The sequence below is a fragment of the Muscardinus avellanarius genome (genome assembly GCF_963383645.1).
Source record: "Muscardinus avellanarius genome assembly, chromosome: 11".
Taxonomy (NCBI): Eukaryota; Metazoa; Chordata; class Mammalia; order Rodentia; family Gliridae; genus Muscardinus; species Muscardinus avellanarius.
In genome coordinates, this window is record NC_137797.1 from 64,384,179 (window position 1) to 64,409,095 (window position 24,917).

The following is a 24,917-nucleotide window of genomic DNA, read 5'->3' on the forward strand; positions in this document are numbered from 1 at the left end:
GCTCCCTTCGTCTCCTGTTTCACGGTTGAACCACACAAGGGAGCGGGTCTGAAGGGAGGAGAAAGGGAAGTCAAGGGTGAGGTTAGATAGAGGGGCAGCAGGGAGTAGAGAAGGTCTAGAAGAGGGTAGTAGGGACAACGGTTCTCCAGTCTCCACCCTGCTGCCCCTCTCCCACCTGCCTGCTTCATCCTCTGCCTGGCGTTGCCGTCCCTCCTGCCTGCCTCATCACTTTCCTGTCTGCATCACCTAGAACACCATAAATACCGGTACCTGGACTCAACTCTCTCTTTCCCCTTGCAGGCCAGGATTTCCATTCTAGGCCCACTGGTGCTGTCCTGCTGAATGAAGGTTGGACCAGGCGTTTACAGGGGCTGTGGCAAGGGAGAGTGTGACACAGGTCTACTCAGCTGTCATCATCATCATGAACTTTGAGGGCCTGGACCCTGGGCTGGCAGAGTATGCCCCGACTATGCATTCTGCCCTGGATCCTGTCTTGGATGCTCACCTGAACCCAAGTCTGCTGCAGAATGTGGAGCTGGACCCAGAGGGAGTGGCCTTGGAGGCTCTTCCCGTCCAGGAATCAGTGCACATAATGGAGGGTGTCTACTCTGAATTGCACAGCGTGGTGGCTGACGTGGGCGTGCCTGTGTCCGTCTCCCACTTTGACTTGCACGAAGAGATGCTGTGGGTGGGGAGCCATGGGGTAAGAACCGTGCCCCTTTATGAGAGCCAAATGGACTTATTGGAGCTTTTTCCCTTGGTATTTGCCCAAAGACAGCTCCTTTGCAGGAGCCAGAACTGAGCTGAAATGATGAGAGTTAGCTTAAGTCAAACTGAGAGGAGGTGGGTGGAGAAAGAACAGGGGAGTTTTAAGATTTAGGGATGAGTTGTATAGGCATTCTTAAAAGGCATCCACTTTTGCCGGGCATGGTGGCGCACGCTTTTAATCCCAGCATTCCGAAGCCTGAGACAGGAGGATCACGGTTTCTGGACAGCCTCAGCTACTTAGTGAAGCTACTTAGTGAAGCCCTCTGCAAGTGAGGCCTTGTTTCAAAATAAAGAATAAAAAATAGGGTAGGGGGTGTAGCTTGGAGGACGAATGCCCCTGGGTTTCATCCCCATTCCCTCAAAAAAAAAAAAAAAAAAAAAAGGCATCCACTTTTGCCAGTTTGTTCATCCATTTTGTTTGTTTGTTGTTTTTGTTTTGTTTTGTTTTGTTTGTGGGACTGGGGATGGAACCACGGGGCATTCTACCTCGGAGCTACACCCTAGTCCTATTTTGCACAGACTTTTTATTTTATTTTATTATTATTTTTTTATTTTTGGTGGTGCTGGGGTTCCTGGAAGCCCTTCTACCTCCGGGCCATGCTCCCAGACCTATTTTTATACTTTTTAAATTTGAAAACAGGGTCTCTTAAGCCAGTGCGGCTGGCTTCGAACCTGAGTGATCCTCATGTCTCGGCCTCCCAAGCCGTGGGGATTACAAGCGTGTGCCACCACGCCCGGCATAGACTTTTTTTTTTTTTTTTTTTTGGGTACTGGGGTTCCTGGAAGCCCTTCTACCTCTGGGCTACACTCCCAGACCTAGTTTATATTTTTATTTGGAAACAGGGTCTCTTAAACCTGTGGGATCCTCCTGTCTCTGCCTCCCAAGTGCGGGGATTACAAGCGTGCATCACCACGCCCGGCTGACTTTTTATTTTTGAAACAGGGTCTCGCTGAGTTGCAAATGGCCTCACTAAGTAGCTAAGGCTGTCTACAAACTGTGATCCTCCGGTCTCTGCCTCCCGAATGCTGGGATTACCAGCGTGCACCACCAAGCTCGGCTTCATCCCTTGTTTTGATTAATATAGCCATTACTTAGTCTGTAATCATTCAAATTCAGTCTTTTCTTTTGTTAAGCAGTACTGGTGGTTGAATCCAGTGACTTTCTACCTTGGAGCTATACTCCAATCCTCTCCCCCACCTTTTTTTTTTGTGGTACTAGGGATGGAACCCAGGGGCATTCTACCTCCAAGGTACACTCCCAGCCCTAATTTTTTTGGAAACAGGGTCTCACTGAGTTGTAGAGGACCTATCCTGTCTCAGCCTTCCGAATGCTGGGGTTACAAGTGTGTGCTACCATGCCCAGCACTATTTTATTATTGTTTTGTTTTCAGTACTGGGGATGGAATTTGGGGGTATTGTACCTCTAAGCTACACCCCCCAGCCCTGTTTTTAAGTCTATTTATATATTTATTTATATTTATTTATTTTTGCGGGACTGGGGATGGAACACAGGGACATTCTACCTCCAAGCGACACACCCAGCCCAATGTTTGTTTGTTTGTTTCTTTCTTTCTTTTCTTTCTTTTCTCTTCTATTCTATTCTCTTCTTTTCTCTTCTTTTCTTTTCTTTCTTTTTGCGGTACTGAGGATGGAACTCAGGGACATTCAACTTCTGAGCTACATCCCCAGCCCCATTTTTTTGTTCTTTATTTTGAAACAGGGTCTCATTGAGTTGCAAAGGACCTCACTAAGTAGCTGAGGCTGTCCGCAAACCACGATCTTCCTGTCTCAGCCTCCAAAATGCTGAGATTACAAGCATGCACCACTATGCCCAGCTTATTATTTATTTTTCAAATAGGGTCTCACTGAGTTGCAAAGGGCCTCACTAAGTAGCTGAGGCTGTCTACCCTCAGCTAGTCTTTTATTTTATTTATTAACTAATTTATTTTGTGGTACTGGGGAATCTAGGAGCATTCTACCTCCAAGGGGCATTCTACCTCCAAGCTACACCCCAGCCCTAATTTTTAGTCTTTTTTTTTTTTTTTTTTTTTTTTTTTAAACAGGGTCTCACTGAGTTGCAAAGGGCCTCACTAAGTAGCTGAGGTTGTCCCCAAACTGCAATCCTCTAGTCTCAGCCTCCCAGATGCTGGGATTACAAGCATGTGCCACCACACTTGGCTTATTATTCTTTATTTTGAAACAAGATCTCACTGAGTTGCAAAGGACCTCACTAAGTAGCTGCGGCTGGCCTCAAACCATGGTCCTCCTTTTTAGCCTCCCAAATGCTGGGATTACAAACATGGACCACCACTACTGGCTTTATTCTTTGTTTTGAAACAAGGATTCACTAAGTTGCAGAGGGCCTCACTAAATTGCTAACCTGGGATCCTCCTGTCTCAGCCTCCCAAGTATTAGGATTACCCTCCTGTCTCAGCATCCCAAGTATTGGGATTATAAGTGTGCACCACTATACCTGGCTCAAATTCAACTTAATGCCTCTCTTCTGTTTTCAGTTTGTATAATTGTAGAATATTTAATGGATATTTTTGCTTTTGTGTGTGTGTGTGTGTGGTACTGGGGATGGACTCAAGGGTCTTCTGCCTCCAGGCTACACTCCCAGACCTATTTTATATTTTATTTTATTAATTTTTTATTTATTTATTTTTTGCGGTACTGGGGATGGAACTCGGGCATTCTACCTTTCAGTTACACCCCCAGTCCTACTTTTTATTCTTTACTTTGAAACAGGGTCTGAGCTGCAAAGGCCCTCACTAAGTAGCTGAGGCTGTCCTTGAACTGCAGTCCTCCTGTCTCAGCCTTCCAAATGCTGGGATTACAAGCATGTACCACCATGCCCAGCTCATCATTTTGTTTTGTTTGTTTGTTTTTGGTGGTACTGGGGATGGAACCCTTCTACCTCTGGGCTAAACTCCCAGACCTATTTTATATTTTATTTGGAAACAGGGTCTCTTAAGCCAGCGAGGCTGGCTTCGAACCTGCGCGGTCCTCCTTTCTCCGCCTCCCAAGCACAGGGATTACAAGCGTGCGCCACCAAGCCTGGCTGTTTGTTTTTGGTGGTGGTGGTGGTGGTGGTGGTACTGGGCTTAGAACTTAGGGTCTTCTACCTCCAGACTACACCCTTAGACCTATTTTCTTTTTTTAATTTGGAAATGGGGTCTCACTGAGTTGCTCAAAGGCTCATTAAGTTGCTAAGGCTGGCTTCCAACCTGCAACCTCCTGTCTCAGTTTTTCAAATACTGGAATTACAAGTGTGCACCACCATACCCACCTTTGATTTTTTTTTTTTTTTTTTTTTTGCGGGTCTGGGGATGGAACCCAGGGGCATTTGACCTCCAAGCTACACCCCGTGCCCTATTTTTTATTCTTTGTTTTGAAACCGGGTCTCACTGAGTTGCAGAGGTCTCACTAAGTAGCTGAGGCTGTCTGCGAACCGTGATCCTCCGGTCTCAGCCTCCTGAATGCTGGAATTACAAGCGTGCGCCACCACGCCCAGCTTGATTTTTTTCTTAATAGGATAGAAACAAAATTTATTGCATGACTAGGTACTGGAGGTATAGCTCAGTGGTAGAATTATTACCTAGCATGTACAAATCCTCAGGTTTGCTCTCCAGCCCTAAAAAAAAGTAAAATAAGCCGGGCGTGGTGGCGCACGCTTGTAATCCCCGCGCTTGGGAGGCAGAGACAGGAGGATCGCGCAGGTTCGAAGCCAGCCGCGCGCTGACTTAGGAGACCCTGTTTCCAAATAAAAATATAAAAATAGGTCTGGGAGTGTAGCCCAGAGGTAGAAGGGCTTCCAGGAACCCCAGTACCAAAAAAAAAAAAGTAAAATAAAATAAAAAATAAAGTAGCAGCCAGGCATGGTGGTGCACACTTGTAATCCCATTACTTGGGAGACTGAGAGAGGAGGATCACAGGTTTGAGGACAGTCTCAGCAAGTAGTGAGAATCTCATCAACCTAGTGAGACCTTCTTTCAAAATAAAGAATAAGCCAGGCATGGTGGCACACACTTGTAATCCCAGTACTTGGGAGGCTGAGACAGGAGGATCCCACAGGTTCAAAGCCAGCCTGTTATTTAGTGAGTCTCTTGGTAACTTAGTGAGATCCTATTTCCAAATAAAGTATAAAATAGGTCTGGGAGGATAGCCCGGAGGTAGAAAAGCCCCTGGTACCACCAAAAAAATAAAATAAAATATAAAAAATAGGCTGGGGGCATAGCCTGGAAGTAGAAGCCCCAGGGTTCCATCCCCAGGACCACAAGAGAAAGAAAGAAAGAAAGAGAAGGAAGGAAGGAAGGAAGGAAAGAAAGAAAGAAAGAAAGAAAGAAAGAAAGAAAGAAAGAAAGAGGAAGGAAGAAAAGAAGAAAGAAAATAAAAAAGAGAAAATAAATAAAAAATAGGGCTGGGGAAGCTGGGTGTGGTGGGGCATGCATATAACCCCAGCATTTGGGAGGCTGAGCTAGGAGGATATCAGTTTGAGAATAGCCTCAGCTACATAGTGAGGCCCTTTGCAACTCAGACCTTGTTTCAAAATAAAGAATAAAAAATAGGGCTGGAGGTGTAGCTCGGAGGTAGAATGCCCCTGGGTTCATCCCCAGTATCGGGCGGGGTGGGGATGGGGTGGGGATAGTGGCAGCATGCTCTGTAGGTTTGGGAATCTGGGATAGATGGTTAAATCCTTGAGAGCAGAAAGGTCAGGAAAGGAACCAGAAGAGCAAGGGAGGGAGGAATGAGTCACATTCTTTTTATTCTAGCTCTGGACCCCAGTACATATTTTCCAGATCACTGGTAGAGATTAAGACTTGATTGGAACTCAAGAAAACCAGATGGCCAGTGGAAGATCATGCCGCTGGCCTTCTGAATATATCTCTAACTGAGCCATTATCTATTTACAAAAGTCATTAGGAGGAGCTGGACGTGGTGACAGCATGCTTGTAATCTCAGCATGCATGCTTGTAATCTCAGCATTCGAGAGGCTGAAAGCCTCTGGGTTCCACCCCCAGTACTACCCCCCAAAAAAAAAAAAAAATAGGGCAGGGATGTAACTTGGAGGTCAAATGCCTCTGGGTTCCATTCTCAGACCTGCAAAAAAAAAAGTCATTAGGAGGATAAAACTTTTTTTTCTTTGCCAGCCCTACTTTTTTTTTTTTTTTTTTGCGGGTCTGGGGATGGAACCCAGGGGCATTTGACCTCTGAGCTACAGCCCCTGCCCTATTTTTTATTCTTTGTTTTGAAACCGGGTCTCACTGAGTTGCAGAGGGCCTCACTAAGTAGCTGAGGCTGGCCGTGAACCCCGATCCTCCGGTCTCAGATTCCCGAATGCTGGGATTACAGGTATGCGCCACCAGGCCTGGCTTTATTCTTTATTTTGAAACAGGATTTCATTAAGTTGTGGAGGGCCTCACTAAGTAGCTGAGGCTGGCTACAAACCATAATCCTCCTGTTTCAGCTTCCTAAGTACTGGGATTACAAGCATGCACCATCACGCCCAGCAACAAGAGTGTTTTGTAATGCATTTCATTAAGAAACTATTATTATTATTTCTTTGGACTGAGGATTGAACCCAGGGGCATTCTATTCCAAACTACACCTGCAGCCCTTTTTATTTATGATGAAACAGGGTGCCACTAGGTTACGTATCATTGTTTTTATCACTAAAATGGACTGATCCCCAGCTTTATGCCTCATTTGCTCCTACCCAGAAAGGATAAGCAAGAAAGGAGAAAAGCTCCCCAGTGTTCAGTCACTACCCTGTGTCTGGGATGGCCTTACCTCTCCCCTTAGGGTATCTCTTGTCTTTATTTCTGTAGGGTCATGCCACTTCATTTTTTGGCCCAGCCTTGGAGCGATACTCATCTTTTCAGGTCAATGGCAGTGATGACATTCGGCAGATCCAGAGCCTGGAGAATGGTATCCTTTTTCTCACCAAGAACAACCTCAAGTATATGGCCCGTGGGGGCCTCATTATATTTGATTACTTGTAAGTGGCTTGGAAGGGAAACTCACACAGCACAGGAAAGTTAAGGGCTTGGCAGCTATGTTAGCTTTTCCTCTCTCACACAGGCTGGAGGAGAGCGAGGATATGCATAGTCTCCTGCTGACCGACAGCAGCACTCTCCTCATTGGTGGGCTTCAGAACCACATATTGGAGATCGATCTGAACACTGTACAAGAGACTCAAAAGGTACAAGCCTGGGTTGGACCCTAGAAGGCACGTGCAGGGCCTGAGGTCATGAGGCTGGGCTGTTTGGGCGGGACATGTGCTTGAGATGTGGGTGTGATCTTTGTTCTTTGGGAAAAATTATTCTACTCATCAGTTTCTCCTTCCTTCCCTCTCCAGTATGCAGTTGAGATACCCGGAGTCACCATCATGAGACAGACAAATCGCTTCTTCTTCTGTGGTCACACATCTGGCAAGGTGGCCAAGTTCCATATCTCTTTGTGCCACAGGCCCTGGTTGGGTTGATGATGAGGGATGAGAGGAATTAATTCACTTCTCAGTTGTGTTATACTATGAGAGTATCCTGCATCCTTATTTTTTCTGTAACTAGGTACCTTGGAGGCAAAGGGGTAAACAGTTCTTTCTGGGGTCTGTTCAAGATCTTGGCTTCTCTTTTTGTCTTTTATTTGCTCAATTGTCCATAAGCTGGAGCTTTAGTTCCTTTGGTGCGGACCCCACAGGGTTAGGTAGGTGGCAGGGACTCTTCCTGTTAATAGAGTTGGCAGATAACAGTTAATCTCTTCTTTAGGTTTCCCTGAGAGACCTCCGCAGTTTTAAGGCAGAGCATGAATTTGATGCCTTCTCTGGGAGTCTGTCAGATTTTGATGTGCATGGCAACCTGCTGGCTGCCTGTGGCTTCTCCAGCCGTCTCACTGGCCTGGCCTGTGACCGTTTCCTCAAAGTGTATGATTTGCGCATGATGCGTGCCATCACGCCACTTCAAGTTCATGTGGATCCTGCCTTCTTGCGTTTCATCCCTACGTACACTTCTCGTCTTGCTATCATCTCCCAGTCAGGTACGAATGGATGTAAGATTGGCTAGAGCCAAATGTGGTGGCCCACACCTATAATACCAGGCTGAGACAGGAGAAACACAGGTTCCAGACCAGCCTAATTAACCCAGTAAGACTCTGTTTCAAAACAAAAAATAAACCAGGCGTGGTGGCGCAGGCTTGTAATCTCAGTACTTGGAAGGCTGAGACAGGAGGATTGCAGGTTCTTGGCCAGCCTCAGCTACTTAGTGAGGCCCTCTACAACTTAGTGAGACCCGGTTTCAAAATAATGAATAAAAAATAGGGCAGGGGGTGTAGCTCGGAGGTCGAATGCCCCTGGGTCCCATCCCCAGACCCGCAAAAAAAAAAAAAAAAAGAAAGAAAGAAAGAAAAAGAAACCATAGGGGATTCTCTCCCAGGTACCTCTTTATATAGGGGACAGGTAACATTTCATTGGGGTTGTAGGGTTTTACTTAGGCTTGGTTAGAGGTGACAGTTTTTTTTTTTTTTTTTGTGGTACTGGGGTTCCTGGAAGCCCTTCTACCTCCGGGCTACACTCCCACGGGCTACACTCCCAGACCTATTTTTTAACTTTATGTGGAAACAGGGTCTCTTAAGCCAGCGAGGCTGGCTCCGAACCAGCGCGATCCTCCTGTCTCAGCCTCCCAAGCGCGGGGATTACAAGCGTGCGCCACCACGCCCAGCAGAGGTGACAGTTTTTATTTTCTCCTTGGGTATGAGGAACAAGGAAAATGATAAAGATGAACCAAGTAGAATAACTTGAGAATTGCCCTTTGTGGCTAGCAGTCCATCCTGTGGTCTGTGGGAAGCATCAGATGGAGTTCTTTCTCTTGGCCTGGATTTGAGGGTCCATCTTGCCTTCATGTCAGGAGAAGAGGTTAGAAATGGGCATAAAAGGAGCTGGGTGCGGTTGCATATACCTGTAATCCCAGTTCTTGGAAGGCTGAAACAGGAGGATCACAGATTTAAGGCCAGCCTCAGCCATTTAGTGAGACGCTGTTTCGAAATTAAAAAAAAATAGAAAAAGGGCTGTGAGTATAGCTTAGAGCTTGAATGTGCCCGGATTTGATCCCTAGTATCAAAAGGTATAAAAGGAAATCTCCCTTTCATTTCTCAGGCCTGACTAAGTTTTTTCCTCCCTCCTAGGGCAGTGCCAGTTTTGTGAGCCCACAGGCCTGGCCAACCCAGCAGACATCTTTCATGTAAATCCTGTAGGACCTCTGCTAATGACGTTTGATGTGTCAGCCAGCAAGCAGGCCCTGGCCTTTGGGGATTCTGAGGGCTGCGTGCACCTCTGGACTGATTCCCCTGAGCCTTCCTTCAACCCCTACTCCCGTGAGACTGAATTTGCTTTGCCCTGTCTGGTGGACTCACTGCCTCCCCTGGACTGGAGCCAGGACCTGCTGCCTCTTTCCCTCATCCCTGTTCCACTCACCACTGACACACTTCTCTCTGATTGGCCTGCTGCCAACTCAGCTCCAGCTCCCAGGTTGTACCTCACCTCTGGGCCAAGGGGGTGGGGAGAGGCCAAGATACCTGAAGTTTCTATTAGCCTTGTTGTTATTGTACCACTTTCTTGATTTTTGTTTACTTTCAGTATTTGTTTTTTCTGGACCCTTGGGGGTTGGGAAGTGGATGGGCAGATACCATGACCCTTCAAGCCCTAGAGTTGTACTGAATTATAGGCGAGCACCACCTGTGGATGCAGAGATTCTGCGCACCATGAAAAAAGTGGGCTTCATTGGCTATGCGCCCAACCCCCGTACCAGGCTGCGCAATCAGGTGTGTTCCAAGGGGAGAGAGCCTCCAACCCAGGCTGCTGGTGTTCCTCTTACTGATTTCCTTCTTGGTCTTTCTGTTGTTCTCAAGAGTTGTCAGGGCTTTGGGGGGCTTTCTGAATTGTGCTTGATGTTAGAGAGGATTCAGAAACATCAAAGATAGAGTCCTTGACCTTAGGAAGTTTAGTATTTGGTTGAGGATAAGACATTGTCACATTAGAAATTATGTCTTTGCTAGTGTAGTGGCACATGCTTGTAATCCCAGTAGGAGACTGAGACAGGAGGATCACAGATTCAAAGCTAGCCTCAGCAACTTAGCAAGGCTCTCAGCAACCCAGTCAGACCCCATTTCCAAGTAAGGAATAAAATAGGGCTGGGAGTATAGCTTAGAGGTAGAATGCCTCTGGGTTCGATTTCCAGCACCACCACAACCAACAACAACACAGAAATTATGTCCTAATATTAACTACTAAAGGAAAGGAATGTTACAAGCATTCAGTGCCAGACCTCTTCAGAGGGGAAATGGTATTCTGGACTAGAGTGGTCAAGGTGGCATAATGAAAGAAGTGGATAGTAAGCTGGAGATATGGGTGAGATATGGGTAAGTAGAAGGTAATAGAGGATATTCGCGATGAGAGAGTATTGTTGAGAATCTCAGGAGGAATAAATGTAAAATCTTGTTGGGGGATCTAAGCACACCTGTCTGGCTGGAGCAGCAGTTAGCAAGAGGGAAATAGCAAGAGGTCAGGGTTAGAAAGGATCAGGCTGTGTAGTGTGCAGCGGTGACATCATCACGGAAGCACCTTCTGGGAGGCTTAGCTTGGTGCATATGGGGAGAGTGCATATGGGGAGAGCAGTGTGGGAGCCATCACTGTTACCCAGCTGAGGAGTAGAGAGATGGCGTTGAAATAAAGAGGGGGCAGTGGATGCAGAGAAGACTGTGAAAATAGAAGGCTCAGGACTTGGGATAAAGAGAGGTGGAAACCAGAGGTGATTAGGACATAAAACAGAGTTACACCTTTTTTTAATACCCTAGATTCCTTACCGACTAAAGGAGTCGGACAGTGAATTTGACAGCTTCAGCCAGGTCACTGAGTCACCAATAGGGCGGGAAGAGGAGCCACATCTTCACATGGTTTCCAAGAAATACCGCAAGGTGCTGGGGACACCAAGGCAGGGGCCCTTGTGGAGTGTGGGGGAAGGTGCCCTGGGATGGCTGTCACATGAGAAAGGGCCGAAGGATTCAGTCAAGAAGCCTTCATTTACACTCTGGACCTAGGAGGGAGGTCTTAGGAAAGGCCATGCTACTGGAAAGATTTGGGGGTCTCTAAGGATATCCTTGTCCTGCTCAGACTGTTTCTATTTTAGGTAACCATCAAATATTCCAAGCTAGGGTTGGAGGACTTTGACTTTAAACACTACAACAAGACCCTGTTTGCTGGATTAGAGCCTCACATCCCCAATGCCTACTGTAACTGCATGATCCAGGTAAGGCTGGGCAGACTATGACTTGAACATGCCTGTTGCCACCAGGCATGGTAGCACATGTCTGTAATCCCAATATTTGGGAGGCTAATACAGAAAGATCACAGGTTCAAGGCCAGTCTCAACCACTCAATGAGATCCTGTTGCAAAATAAGCAAATAAGCCTGGCGGGTAACACATGCCTGTAACCCCAGTGCGTGGGAGGCTGAGACAGGAGGATCACAGGTCCAGAGCTAGCCTCAGCATCTTAGTGAGGCCTTCAGCAACTTAGTGAGACCCTGTTTCCAAACAAGGAATAAAATAGGGCTGGGGATATATCTTGAAGGTAGAATGTTCCTAGGTTCAGTCCCCAGCACCACATACACACACATACACAGAAGGGCTGAAGGTATAGCTTAGACGTAGAATATCCCTGGGTTCAATCCCCAATACCAAAATTAAAAAAAAAAAAAAAAATCAGAAGGGCTGAGGGTGTAACTCAGAGGTAGAATGCCCCTGTGTTTAATCCCCAGTACCAAAAATAACAAAAACCCTGTCTGCTGCCCTTCTTCTTCCTCGTTGCCCCTCAGTCTCTACTTTACTCTTTTCAGGTGTCCTTAACCAAGCCTACTGAACCTTGGCCTCATCTACATCTACGTTCTTTCGTGCCCGCTCACCTTCACATCTCTGAGCCCCACTGCTTGGTGGAGTCCTGCTTTGTGTTCTGCAGTGGCTCACTGAACCTCCCCGTCTTTCCCCCGGCCCCAGCCTCCTGCATCATTTCTGCTCTTCTCTTCAGGTGCTCTATTTCCTGGAGCCTGTTCGCTGTCTAATCCAGAACCACCTTTGCCAGAAGGAGTTTTGCCTGGCATGTGAGCTGGGCTTCCTCTTCCATATGTTGGACCTCTCCCGTGGTGACCCTTGCCAGGTCAGTGCTTGGAGACCTGGGCCACTTAAAAGGAGAAGGGAGGTGGATAGTGTAGACAGGGACATCCCTATGCACATGGCCACAAAAGAGAAAATAACCCCTTTCAACATACTCCTTCCCAGGGCAGCAATTTTCTTCGGGCATTCCGCACCATTCCTGAGGCCTCGGCCCTTGGTCTGATTCTGGCCGACTCCGATGAGGCTTCAGGCAAGGGCAATCTGGCCAGGCTCATTCAGCGGTGGAATCGCTTTATTCTTACACAACTGCATCAGGATATGCAGGAGCTGGAAGTACCCCAGGCTTACCGAGGTGCGGGAGGCAGGTAAGGACTTGGACAGGAATGATTAAAACCACCATGACAGGCCCCTCTGGGACTTCCAGGGTCTCCGCACCCCTCAGGGTGCATAAGTTTGGCTTCCACACTCTCAGCAGCTTCTGTTCCTCGGGGGACTCTGTCATCGGGCAGCTGTTTAGCTGTGAGATGGAGAACTGCAGCCTCTGCCGCTGCGGCAGCGAGACCGTGCGAGCCTCATCCACGCTGCTCTTCACACTCTCCTACCCTGAGGGTAGCAACTGTGGTATACCCTGCAGCTGGGTGGGGAGGCGCCCCCAGATGTCCTGTAACATTAGTGAGGGGCTTGAGGGGACTACTGTGGGCTGAGGGGAGAACCTGGAGTGAAGTATCCAGTTTCCCTTCAGATAAAACTGGGAAGAACTATGACTTTGCTCAAGTGTTAAAGCGAAGCATCTGCCTGGAACAGAATACACAGGCCTGGTGTGACAACTGTGAGAAGTACCAGCCCACGGTGAGTAGGTGTTGCACTGGACTAGAGTCCTGCCATCTTGGGGATTTGGCCATGGTCTCACATGGGCCTGCCTTTGTCAGCACTGCCACCCAGGGGTCTCTGGGGAGTGGGAGGAAACCCACTTTGAAGCTGTAGACCCGGTTTCTTTACCTGTAGACTCCCTGTCATTTCTTGTTTGTTTTGTCCTCTCAGATTCAGACTCGCAATATCTGCCATCTGCCTGATATTCTTGTCATTAATTGTGAGGTAAACAGTTCAAAAGAGGCTGACTTCTGGAGAATGCAGGCTGAGGTAAGGGCCAGGGCTAGAAATGGCTTTTAGCAGGCATAGTGGTACACACTTGTAATCCCAGTACTTGGAAGGTTGAGACAGAAGGATCGCAGTTCACAGCTAGCCTCAGCAGCTTAGTGAAGGCCTCTGCAACTTAATGAGACCCTTTTCCAAATAAAAAAAATAGAGCTGGGGGTGAAGCTCAGAGGTAGAATGTCCCTGGGTTCAATCCCCAGCATCGCCACCATAAAAAAAAAGTAATTTTTATTTTTCGCTGGCTTCCATATGTGATTATGTTCTTGAGTAATCAAATGTGTTTTCCTTTGTGTTTAGGTGGCCTTCAAGATGTCAGTAAAGAAGTATGGTGGGGAAATAACGAAGAACAGGGAATTTGCTTTGGCTGATCGGTAGGTACTATCTTGGGAGTAGTCAAAGGATTAAATAAAATGTGCATAGTGGTGCATGCCTGTAATCCTAGCTCCTTGGGAAGCTGAGGCAAGAGGATTGCAAATTCAAGACCAGCCTGGGCAACTTAGTGAGACCTTATCTCAAAATAAAAACAAAAATTTAGCTAGGTGTGGTGGTGCACGCTTGTAATCCCAGCATTCGCTTGTAATCCCAGCATTTGGAGCTGAGGTTCGGAGGTTCGAAGTTTGTGGACAGCCTCAGCTACTTAGTGAGGCCCTCTGCAACTTAGACCCTGTTTCAAAATAAAGAATAAAAAATAAGCCGGGCGTGGTGGCGCACACTTTTAATCCCAGCATTTGGGAGGCTGAGACCGGAGGATCGTGGTTCTTGGACAGCCTCAGCTACTTAATGAGGCCCTTCGCAACTCAGTGAGACCCTGTTTCAAAATAAAGAATAAAAACTTGGGCAGGGGATGTAGTTCAGACGTCAAATGCCTCTGGGTTCCATCCCCAGACCCGCAAAAAATAAAAAAAATTAAAAAAATAAAAGAATAAAATATAAGGCAGGGGGTATAGCTCAGAGGTTGAATGCCCCTGGGTTCCATCCCCAGACCCAAACCTACACACATAAAAAAATTTACTTTTTATTTTGTGTCTGTGTGTGTGTATGTGTTGAACCAAGGTACATTCTACCTCTGAGCTAAACCCCCAGCCCTTTTTATTTACTTATTTATTTTTGTGGTACTAGGGGTAAAACCCAGGGGCATTCTGCCTCTGAGCTACACCCCCAGCCCTATTTTTTATTTTTTATTTTGAGACAGGGTCTCACTAGGTTGATGAGCGTCCCACTACTTGCTGAGGCTGACTGCAAACCTGCGATCCTCCTGTTTCAGCCTCATAAGTACTGGGATTATAGGCATGTGCTGCCACGCTCAGCTAAAATAAAAACTTTTATTTTTATTTTTACGTAAACAGAATAATATATTTAAATTTATATAGAACATTATATTTTGAGTTATACTTTTGAAAGTAGAAGATAAAGTACATCTGAAGTTTTACAACAATGAGAGAAAACTTTATGTACAAAAAACAGTCAACAGTAAAAATATAACTATCATTTTTGGTATAATGTGGAAACTTTTTGTCAGAAAACTACATTTTTTTTTATGATACTAAGGATTAAACTCAGGGACATTTTACATTTACATCTAAGCTATCTCCACAGCCCTGCTTTATCCTTTATTTTGAAACAAGGTCTCACTAAGTTGTGGAGGGCCTCACTAAGTAGCTGAGTCTGGCTGTGAACTTGTGTCTTCCTGTCCCAGCCTCCCAAGTACTAGGATTATAAATGTGTGCCACCATGCCTGACACAACTACATCTTCTTACTCTGATTGTTCTAATCTTCAAAATTTGGATGGTTTAGTGCCATTTTGCCAGAAATTCATTTGGCGAGATCAAAGACTAAAATTTTCTAGAGAAAATCTAAGCCATTTTCATGCAAATTTTTGTAATGAAATTCCAGGCTTCCTAGTTTCCACTTGGGAAATGTATTCTTTTAGTACTATAAAGATTCTACTTCTTGTTTTTTTTTTTTTTTTTTTTTTTCCTTTGTTTTTTGGTACTGGGGACCAAACCCAGGGACATTTTACCTATGAGCTACAACTTCACCCTATAATTTTAAAATTATTTGTTTATTTATTATTTGTATGTGTGTATGTGGTACTGGAGATGAAAACCAGGGGCATTCTACCTTGTAGCTATATCTCTAGCCCTATTTTTTTTTTCCTTATTTTGAAACAGAGTCTCAATGAATTGCAAAGGGCCTCACTAAGTAGCTGAGACTGTCCTGTGAACCATGATTCTCCAGTCTCAGCATGTGCCACCACACCCAGCTCTTTTTATTCTTTATTTTATTTTTTATTATTATTATTATTCTTTTTTTTTTTTTTGGTGGTACTGGGGGTGGAACCCAGAGGCTTTCTACCTCTGGGCTATACTCCCAGACCTTTTTAATATTTTATTTGGAAACAGGGTCTCACTAAGTTGCTGAGAGCCTCACTAAGTAGCTGAGGCTGGCTTCGAACCCGTGCGATCCTCCTGTCTCAGCCTCCAAGTGCGGGGATTACAAGCGTGTGCCACCATGCCCGGCTCTATTCTTTATATTTGAAACAGGGTCTCACTGAGTTGCAAAGGGCCTCACTAAGTAGCTGAGGCTGTCCACAAACTGTGATTCTTCTGTCTCAGCCTCCCAAGTTCTGGGATTACAACCCTGTGCCACCACATCCAGAAAAATACTACTTTTTTACATGGGCATAAAGCATGGGAGTGTTCAGTGCTCTGAAAAGCCTGAGGAATTGATCAATTTCTTAATCCTTACGGAAAAGTGGTCTCCCCCCCCCCCCCCGCAGTACTGGGGATGTAACCCAGGGATATTCTATCTTTGAGCTACAACCCCAGCCCTCCTTTTTTTTTTTGGTGGTACTGGGGATGGAACCCTTCAACCTCCGGGCTACACTCCACTCCCAGACCTATTTTCTATATTTTATTTGGAGATGGGGTCTCTCTCCCTTTTTTTTTTTTTTTTTTTTTTTGGTGATACTGGGGTTCCTGGAAACCCTTCTACTTTCAGGCTACACTCACAAACATACATACATATATATATATATAAAATGGGGTTTTTTTGGTTTTTTTTTTGGTGGTACTGGGGGTGGAACCCAGGGGCTTTCTACCTCTGGGCTATACTCCCAGACTTTTTTTATATTTTATTTGGAAACAGGGTCTCACTAAGTTGCTGAAAGCCTTACTAAGTAGCTGAGGCTGGCTTCGAACCCGTGTGATCCTCCTGTCTCAGCCTCCCAAGCGTGGGGATTACAAGCGTGCGCCACCACGCCTGGCTATTTTTTTATTTCAAAACAGTGTCTCTTAAGCCAGAGAGGCTGGCTTCAAACCAGTGCGATCCTCCTGTCTCCACCTCCCAAGCACAGGGATTACAAACGTGCACCACCATGCCCAGCAAAGGAAACAGGGTTTTTAAGCCTGCACGATCCTCCTGTGTCCGTCTCCCAAGCATGGGGATTACAAGCATGCACCACCACGCCTGGCCCAGCCCTACTTTTTCTTCTTTATTTTGAAACAGGGTCTCCACTGAGTTGCAGAGAGCCTCGCTAAGTAGCTGAGACTGTAAACCATGATCCTCCAGTCTTAGCCTCCCAAATGTTGGGATTAAAAGTGTGTGCCTGGATGAAAAGTGGTTTCCTAGTTGCCAAATCTGCAAATATGGTGCCTATACTTCAAATTTCAACTGGAGTATAGTATCCAGTTGAGCCCAACAATACTTGAGTTCTATACCAGAGTATTACTGCCTCATGTGTATATACCCTAGTAGGTATTCCAAAAGCTTGGGCAAGGTCAAAATAGTGAGTTTAATTGTTCCTTTATCATCAATCAGTAGATTTTGAGATTTTAAGTCTCTGTGAAGAACTCTTCTAGAGTGAAAACACAATCCCCTCAAATATTTGGTACAAGAGGGCTGGAAAGTCGAGTGTAGTGACACACACTTGTAATCCCAGTGTTCGGGAGGCTGAGACAGGAGGATCCCAGGTTCACAGCCAGCCTCAGCTACTTAGTGAGGCCCACTCCAACTTAGTGAGACCTTGTTTCAAAATAAAGAATATAGCCGGGTGTGGTGGCACACATAATCCCTGCGCTTGGGAGGTGGAGACAGGAGGATCGCGCTGGTTCGAAGCCAGCCCCACTGGCTTAAGAGACCCTGTTTCCAAAAATAAAAAAGTATAAAAAAAAGTCTGGGAGTGTAGCCCAGAGGTAGAAGAGCTTCCAGGAACCTCAGTACCACGAAAGAAAAGTAAAAGAAAAGAAAAGAAAGAGGAAAGAGAGAAAGAAAGAAAAAGAAAGAAAGAAAGAAGGAAAGAAAGAAAGAAAGAAAGAAAGAAAGAAAGAAAGAAAGAAAAGAAAATAGGGCTAGGGGTGTAGCTTGAAGGTAGAATGCCCCTGGGTTCCATCAAAAGAAAGAAAGAAAGAAAGAAAGAAAGAAAGAAAGAAAGAAAGAAAGAAAGAAAGAAAGAAAGGGCTAGGGGTGTAGCTTGAAGGTAGAATGCCAGAAAGAAAGAAAGAAAGAAAGAAAGAAAGAAAGAAAGAAAGAAAGAAGAGAGAGAAGAAAAGGGCTAGGGGTGTAGCTTGAAGGTAGAATGCCCCTGGGTTCCATCCCCAGTACCACACACAAAAAAATAAAGACTAAAATAGGGCTGGGGGTGTAGCTCGGAAGTAGAATGCCCCTGGGTTCAATCCCCGGGTCTGCAAAAAATAAAAGGGGGGGGGGGCTGGAGATGTATCTCAGTGATAGAGCATTTGCCTAGGATTTATGAGACCGTTTCAATCCTTAGTGCCAAAAAAGAAAAATATTGAACTACCCAGTGGTTTCTTTTGCCACTGCTATGTCTCTTCAAAATACATCTCCAAGCTCGGAGATCAAATGCCTCTGGGTTCCATCCCCAGACCTGCACACACACACACACAAAAAAAAAAACATCTCCAGTTATTTTTTTGTCCCAGTAGGAAAGAACTAGGAAGTCCAGAGGGTGTGCTGTTGTGTCCCTCCATTGAAGAGTTGAAGGACATCTGGCTTCCCTTTTCCATTCGCATGAAGATGACCAAGAACAAAGGGCTGGACGTTTGCAATTGGATTGATGGGGATGAGGTGCAGGTTGTTGAAAAACTGGGAAGAAGAGAGGGAATAGGGAGAAAAGGGGGTAGTAGAAGGTAAAGTGGGGCAGGGGAAAGGTGGAACTTAGTAGAGGGAAAAGGAAGGGGATAAGGCCTAGTATTTACCACCTGTGGGATTCTCCTCAGTTCAGTGCTGGGAATCATAGATGGGCTAGGATGGAGATAACCCGCCCTAGCCCCCCAACCCCCCACACTCCCTGCCCTCCATCCCCACTCCCCTACCTTCCCCAACCTTAAACTTAGCTTAGCAGCCTGGGTACCCCCCTCACAGTGGGGCCCAGCCAGGGCAGAGGAGGAGCATGGTGTCTATGTGTATGACTTGATGGCTACTGTGGTACACATCCTGGACTCACGCACAGGGGGCAGCCTGGTGGCTCACATCAAAGTTGGAGAGACCTACCACCAGCGTAAGGAGGTGAGTGAGGTGGCACAGTGCAGGGACGCTCCTGGGGATGGCACAGTTGGGTCCAGGCCTGTCCCTCAATCCCTGATAGCAGTCCAGCCGTCACTTTGGTATCAGCCTTTCTGTACCTCCACAGGGCGTTACTCATCAGCAGTGGTATCTCTTCAATGACTTCCTTATTGAACCTATTGATAAGGTGAGTTGCAGCCTGTTCCATTCCACCTTTCATCTCCCCTTGGCTAGCACCCTCATCCTCAGTCCTACAGAATTCTAGTCATATTCAGGAGAGAGGGAGCGAGCCTCAGGAATAAAAGGCATTAGCAGAATTTAAAAACTGCACCTGAAGCTGGCATAGTAGCACACACCTGTAATCACAGCACTTGAGAGACTGAGATAGGAGGATCACAGGCTCAAGGACAGCCTCGGCAATGTAGGGAGACTTAGCAACATAGTGAGACCCTATTTTTGTTTTTGGTACTGGGGATAAAACCCATGGGCATTCTACCTTTGAGCTACATCCCCATGCCTATTTTATTTTTTATTTTGCAAACACAGTCTCACTAAATTTCTGAGGTTAGCCACAAGTCTATGAGACCCTATTTCAAAACAAAAAAATAAGGACTCTCCCTTCTACTCCTCCCTCCCCTCTCCTTCCCTCCTTTCCTAGTACTGGGGATCAAACACAGGGCCTTGTGTATGCTAGGCAAACATTCTATACCCCCAACCCTTGCTTTTTCTCTTCTCTAGCATGAAGCTGTGCAGTTTGATATGAATTGGAAAGTACCTGCTATCCTTTATTATGTCAAAAGGAATCTCAACTCCAGATACAACCTGAACAGTAAGTGGTACAGAGCAGACCCAAGGGTGTGGGCAGCTTAAATTTGGCTTCAGGAAGACATCTGGGAAATGGCTTGTTAGTATTCAGAACTGGTAACTAGTGCTATTTCCAGGAATACTAAAGAGACTGTGAATTTAGAAGCTGGAAATCCTGAAGGTGGAATGAGGAATGGATGAAAGTGAAAGTTTGATTAAAATGTTTTTTGTTTGTTTGTTTGTTTTTGCGGTACTGAGGATGGAACCCAGGGGCATTCTACCTCCAGGTGATACCCCCAGCTCTATTTTTTATTCTTTATTTTGAAACAGGGTCTCACTGAGTTGCAAAGGGCCTCATTAAGTAGCTGAGCATTTGGAAGGCCAAGATAGGAAGATTACAGATTTGAGGACAGCTTCAGCAAATAGTGAGATTCTCATCAACCTTTCGAGACCCTATATCAAAATAAAAATGAGCCGGGCATGGGTGCACACTTGTAATCCAATACTTGTGAGGCTGAGACAGGAGGATCATAGGTTCAAGGCCAGCCTCAGCTACTTAGTGAGGCCCTCTGCAACTTAGAAGCTGGGCATAGTGGCACAGGCTTGTAATCCCAGTACTTGTGAGGCTGAGACAGGAGGATCACAGGTTTGAGGACACCCTCAGCAAATAGCAAGACTCATCAACCTAGTGAGACCCTGTTTCCAAATAAGAAATAAAAAATCGGGCTGGGGGTGTAGCTTGAAGGTAGAATGCCTCCGAGTTCAATCCCCAGTACCACACCCACAAAAAAATAAATAAACAAAAATAAAAAGTAGAGTCGGGCGTGGTGGCTCACACTCCTAATCCCAGCATTCAGGAGGCTGAGACCAGAGGATTGTGGTTCACAGACAGCCTCAGCTACTTAGCGAGGCACTTTGCAACTCAGTGAGACCCTGTTTCTAAAATAAAAAGACTAAAAACTAGGGCTGGGGGTGTAGCTCCAATGTACAATGCCCCTGGGTACCATCCCCAGTACTGCATAAATAAATAAATAAATAAATAAATAAATAAATAAATAATAGGGTTAGGGGTGTAGCTTGGAGGTAGAATGTTCTTGGATTCAATCCCCAGTAAAACAACCAAAAAGAGATGAGCTTCCTATTAAGTCTGTATTGGGTACCTTTAAACTATAGTTTCTCTGTAACTTTTAATTTTCTAAGTTAAGGTCCAAAGTAAAGATCTTAGTTTTTCCTTTTTGTTGTCTCTAGTTTTTTTCCCTTGCATATATAAACAACTACATACACACACATATATATATATATATATATATATATATATATATATATATATATATGTTTGTTTGTTTGTTTGTTTATTCATTTTTCTTTTTGTGTTTCTGATCATGGGGATGGAACCCAGGGGCATTCTGCCTCTGAGCTACACCCCCAGTCCTAATTTTTTTTTTGAAACAGTGTCTCACTAAATTGTGGAGGGCCTAAATTTCTGAGACTGGCTGTGAACCTGTGATTCTCCTGTCTCACCCTCCCAGGAGGATTACAGGAGTATGCCACCACACCTGACTTCTTGGCATATTTCTTTCTTCCATTTTTGTTTTTGTTTTTTGGCTGGTATGGGGGAGTGAATCCAAGGTCTTGCACATATTAAGCAAGCACTCTGCCTCAGAGCTATATCGTGTCCCTTTTCTTGGCATATTTATGATAATTTTTTAATGCGGGTTTGGGAATGGAACCCGGGGGCATTTGAGTTCCGAGCTACACCCTCTGCCCTATTTTTATTCTTTATTTTGAAACAGGGTCTCACTAAGTTGCAAAGGGCCTCACTAAGTAGCTGAGGCTGTCCACGAACCGTGATCCTCTGGTCTCAGCCTCCCGAATGCTGGGATAACAAGCGTGCGCCACCACGCCTGGCTCCTATTTCTTGATAATTTTCTGATTTGATCTGCTCTGTTCACCTGCTCTGTTCATCAGATAATGATCTTTTAACTCATATGCTTTATTGAAAGATCACAGTATAGACCAGAGTCTGATCAGCTGTCCTGGGCTTCTCTCCCCTAGTCACTTCCCTGTCCCCAGCCCTCTGTCCTCTGCATTCTCCCTTCCAGTCAAGAACCCTATTGAGGCCAGTGTGCTCATGGCTGAAGCCTCACTGGCACGGAAACAGCGGAAAACACATACTACCTTTATTCCACTGATGCTGAATGAGATGCCACAGGTTGGGGATCTGGTGGGCCTTGATGCTGAGTTTGTCACCCTTAATGAGGTAACCAAGACCAAAAGGATGGGACTGGAACAGAACTCTGAAGATATTAAGAGTTATAAGCATTCCTCTGATGCCCTTATTTGTTCTTGTTACATAGGAAGAAGCAGAGTTACGTAGTGATGGTACCAAGTCTACCATTAAACCAAGCCAGATGTCAGTAGCAAGAATCACCTGTGTTCGGGGCCAGGGGCCCAATGAGGGTATCCCCTTTATCGATGACTACATCTCTACCCAGGAGCAGGTATAGGATTTAGAGGTACCAGTAAGGCAGCTCCTGTGCTTAGAGTGCCTAAAGACCCAGGGAAGCATGGTAGGAAGAGACTGCATCTCATGTCCTGAGTGGTTTGTCCTTTTCTGTATTTGTAGGTAGTAGATTACTTGACTCAGTACTCGGGGATAAAGCCAGGAGACCTTGATGCCAAAATTTCCTCCAAGCACCTTACAACTCTCAAGTCTACCTACCTAAAGCTTCGTTTTCTCATTGACATTGGAGTCAAGTTTGTGGGCCATGGCCTGCAGAAGGACTTCCGGGTTATCAATCTCATGGTTCGGACAGAGCTCTTTTAAAAGTCACTTTTGAGGGTGGGCCCCTCAGGGTATACATTATACTTGTGGAGAATGGGAAACTATGGATCCCCTACCTTAAGTCTCCCACTCTTATCCCTGCCAGGTACCCAAGGACCAAGTCCTTGATACTGTCTACCTGTTCCACATGCCCAGAAAACGAATGATTTCCCTGCGATTCCTTGCTTGGTACTTTCTGGGTGAGTTTCTCTGCCTTGTAGGCCCCTGTGGGGTTAAGAGTTAGGAAATGTAAGCTGGGTATGATGCTACATGCCTGTAATCCCTAGACTGTGAGGCAAGAAGATTGTAAGTTTGAGACTATCCTGGCAAGACCCTTACTCAAAAAAAAAAAAAAAAGTTGAAGGATCAACGGGAGTAGTGGTGAGACTTACTAATGGATATAAATTGCTTCAGTTTCCATTCTATGCACTAGGGAAGATGTTTGACTCTTTTCCTTAAGGGTAGGCACGTATTTATTGTTGTTTCCGAGTCAGAGTGAGAGTAGGGGCACATGTTCCTACCTCCTTTTGCTAGGTCCCAAACTCTTCCACCTCTACTTACCCCAGACTTGAAGATTCAAGGAGAGACCCATGACAGTATTGAGGACGCCCGCACAGCCCTTCAGCTCTACCGAAAGTATCTGGAGCTAAGCAAGAATGGCACTGAGCCTGAGTCCTTCCACAAGGTGCTCAAAGGTCTTTATGAGAAGGGCCGAAAGATGGACTGGAAAGTGCCTGAGCCTGAGAGCCAGACGAGTCCCGAGAGTAAGGCCGGGGATGGGGCAGGGGAGACTGGACTGGGCAGGTTTTGACTGCATAGAGACTATGGATACTCCAATAACAGTAGTAATGATGATAATACTACCCTATGTTATAACATATTTGTGGAGCACTTAACGGTTTACAAAGCACTTAATCCTCTAACAATTAGTGAAATAGACTTTTATTATTGAAACAATCTATTGGTCCAGAATTTCCTCTTGTCCAACTCTGAAATATTTGGGGAAGATCCATGCCTTCTCTTCTCTTCTCTTGCACTTCTACTTATTAAGAAGTATCCCAAACTGGTACAGAGGCATACACCTGTAATCCCAGGTTAAGGAGGCTGAGGATAGGAGAATCACAGGTTTGAGATTTAGCAAGACCCTGTTACAATTTAGCAAGACCCTGTTTCAAAATAAAATAGGGCTGGGGCTGGGGCTTGGAGGTAGAATGCCTCTGGGTTTAGCCTCCAGTGCCAAAAAAAAAAAAGTGTCCCAGCCACACAGTGGCACATGCCTGTAATCCCAGTACTTAGGAGGCTGAGGCAAGAACATCACAAGTCAGCCGGGCCTGGTGGCGCACACTTATAATCCCAGCATTTCAGAAGCCAAGACCTGAGGTTAGCGGACAGCCTCAGCTACTTAGTGAGGCCCTCCACACAATTCAGTGAGACCCTGTTTCAAAATAAAGAATAAAAAACTGGGCAGGGGGTGTAGCTCAGAGGTCAAATGCCTCTGGGTTCCATCCCCAGACCCGCCAAAAAAAAAAAGAACATCACAAGTCAAGGCTAGCCTTCGTGACTCAGCAAGGCCCTGTCAAAAATTTAAAAAAAAAGAAGCTAGCACCAGGCATGGTGGTGCACTCCTGCAAACCTGGTATTTAGGATGCTGAGATAGGAGGATCTTAGGTTTGAGGACAGACTCAGCAAGTAGTAAGATCCTATTTCAAAATAAAAATTAAAATTGAACTGCAGTTATAGCTCCGATGTAGAATGTCTCTGGGCTCATTCCCCAGTACCACCAAAAAAAAAAAAAAAAAAAAAAAAGAAAGAGCTGGGCATGGTGGCACGCACCTCTAATTCCAGTATTTGGAAGACTGAGAGAGCAGGATAGCAGGTTCAAGGCCAGCCTCAGCAATTTAGGGAGACTGTTTCAAAATAAAAAATAAAACGGCTTGGGGTTTAGTTCAGAGGTAGAATGCCTCTGAGCTCAATCCTCAGTTCCACAAGACAGACAGATGGAGGGTGTAGCTTAGTGGTACAGTTCCCTTAGATTCAATCCCCAGTACCACACACACAAAAAGTATCCCAAAATGGGTACTGTGGTGCATGCCTGTAATCCTGATAGTTGTGAGGCTGAGGCAGGAGGATTGCAGGTTCAAGGCCAGCTTCAGCAATTTAATGAAGCTCTCAGCAATTTAGCTGTTACAATATACAAAATAAAGCTGGGCGTGGTGGTATGCTTGTAATCCTAGCATTTGGGAGGCTAAAACAGGAGGATCACGGTTAGTCATAGTAGACAGCCTCAGCTACTACTTAGTGAGGCCCTTTGTAACTCAGTGAGATCCTGATTCAAAATAAAGAATAAAAAATAGGGATGGGGGTGTAGCCCGGAGGTAGAATGTCCCTGGGTTCCATCCCCAGTACTGCCAAAAAAAAAAAAGTAGGAGGCTCTCAGCAACCTATTGAGACATTGTTTCAAAACAAAAGGGCTGGGGGAGTAGCTCAGCTCAGAGATAAACTGTCCCTGAGTTCAAACCCCAGTACCAAATAAAAATAAAAAGATATCCCAGGTGGTTCTCCACTTTCTCTAAGTATTATGCCCTTGGTTTTGTCTCTGACAGATGCAGCTGTCTTCCCTTCAGTGCTGGCGCTCTGACCTGGCCTCTCCCTCAGTGTTTTGTGACCCTAGAACTGGGAGATG

General features: G+C 45.6%; 1 protein-coding gene across 10 annotated transcripts; it reads left to right on the forward strand.

Annotated features, from left to right (window-relative positions):
• Positions 1-421: 421 nt before the first annotated feature.
• On the forward strand, positions 422-24,872 carry PAN2 (poly(A) specific ribonuclease subunit PAN2; the record flags this gene model as incomplete). 10 transcript variants are annotated; one of them, XM_080705929.1, is made up of 25 exons in its annotated part: positions 422-703; positions 6,597-6,766; positions 6,850-6,970; positions 7,127-7,204; positions 7,536-7,803; positions 8,947-9,289; positions 9,486-9,582; positions 10,615-10,734; positions 10,947-11,066; positions 11,842-11,970; positions 12,093-12,292; positions 12,400-12,548; positions 12,670-12,776; positions 12,969-13,067; positions 13,380-13,453; positions 18,027-18,174; positions 18,466-18,609; positions 18,734-18,793; positions 19,345-19,435; positions 21,513-21,670; positions 21,768-21,911; positions 22,037-22,216; positions 22,341-22,434; positions 22,801-22,998; positions 24,838-24,872. In XM_080705929.1, the coding sequence occupies 25 exons, from the start codon at positions 422-424 to the stop codon at positions 24,870-24,872; spliced, it is 3,609 nt and encodes a 1,202-aa protein (XP_080562055.1). The 10 variants fall into 10 exon arrangements, with proteins under 10 accessions (XP_080562055.1, XP_080562058.1, XP_080562057.1 ...); XM_080705932.1 differs by having other exon boundaries at positions 12,400-12,536; XM_080705931.1 differs by having other exon boundaries at positions 12,403-12,548.
• Positions 24,873-24,917: the final 45 nt, after the last annotated feature.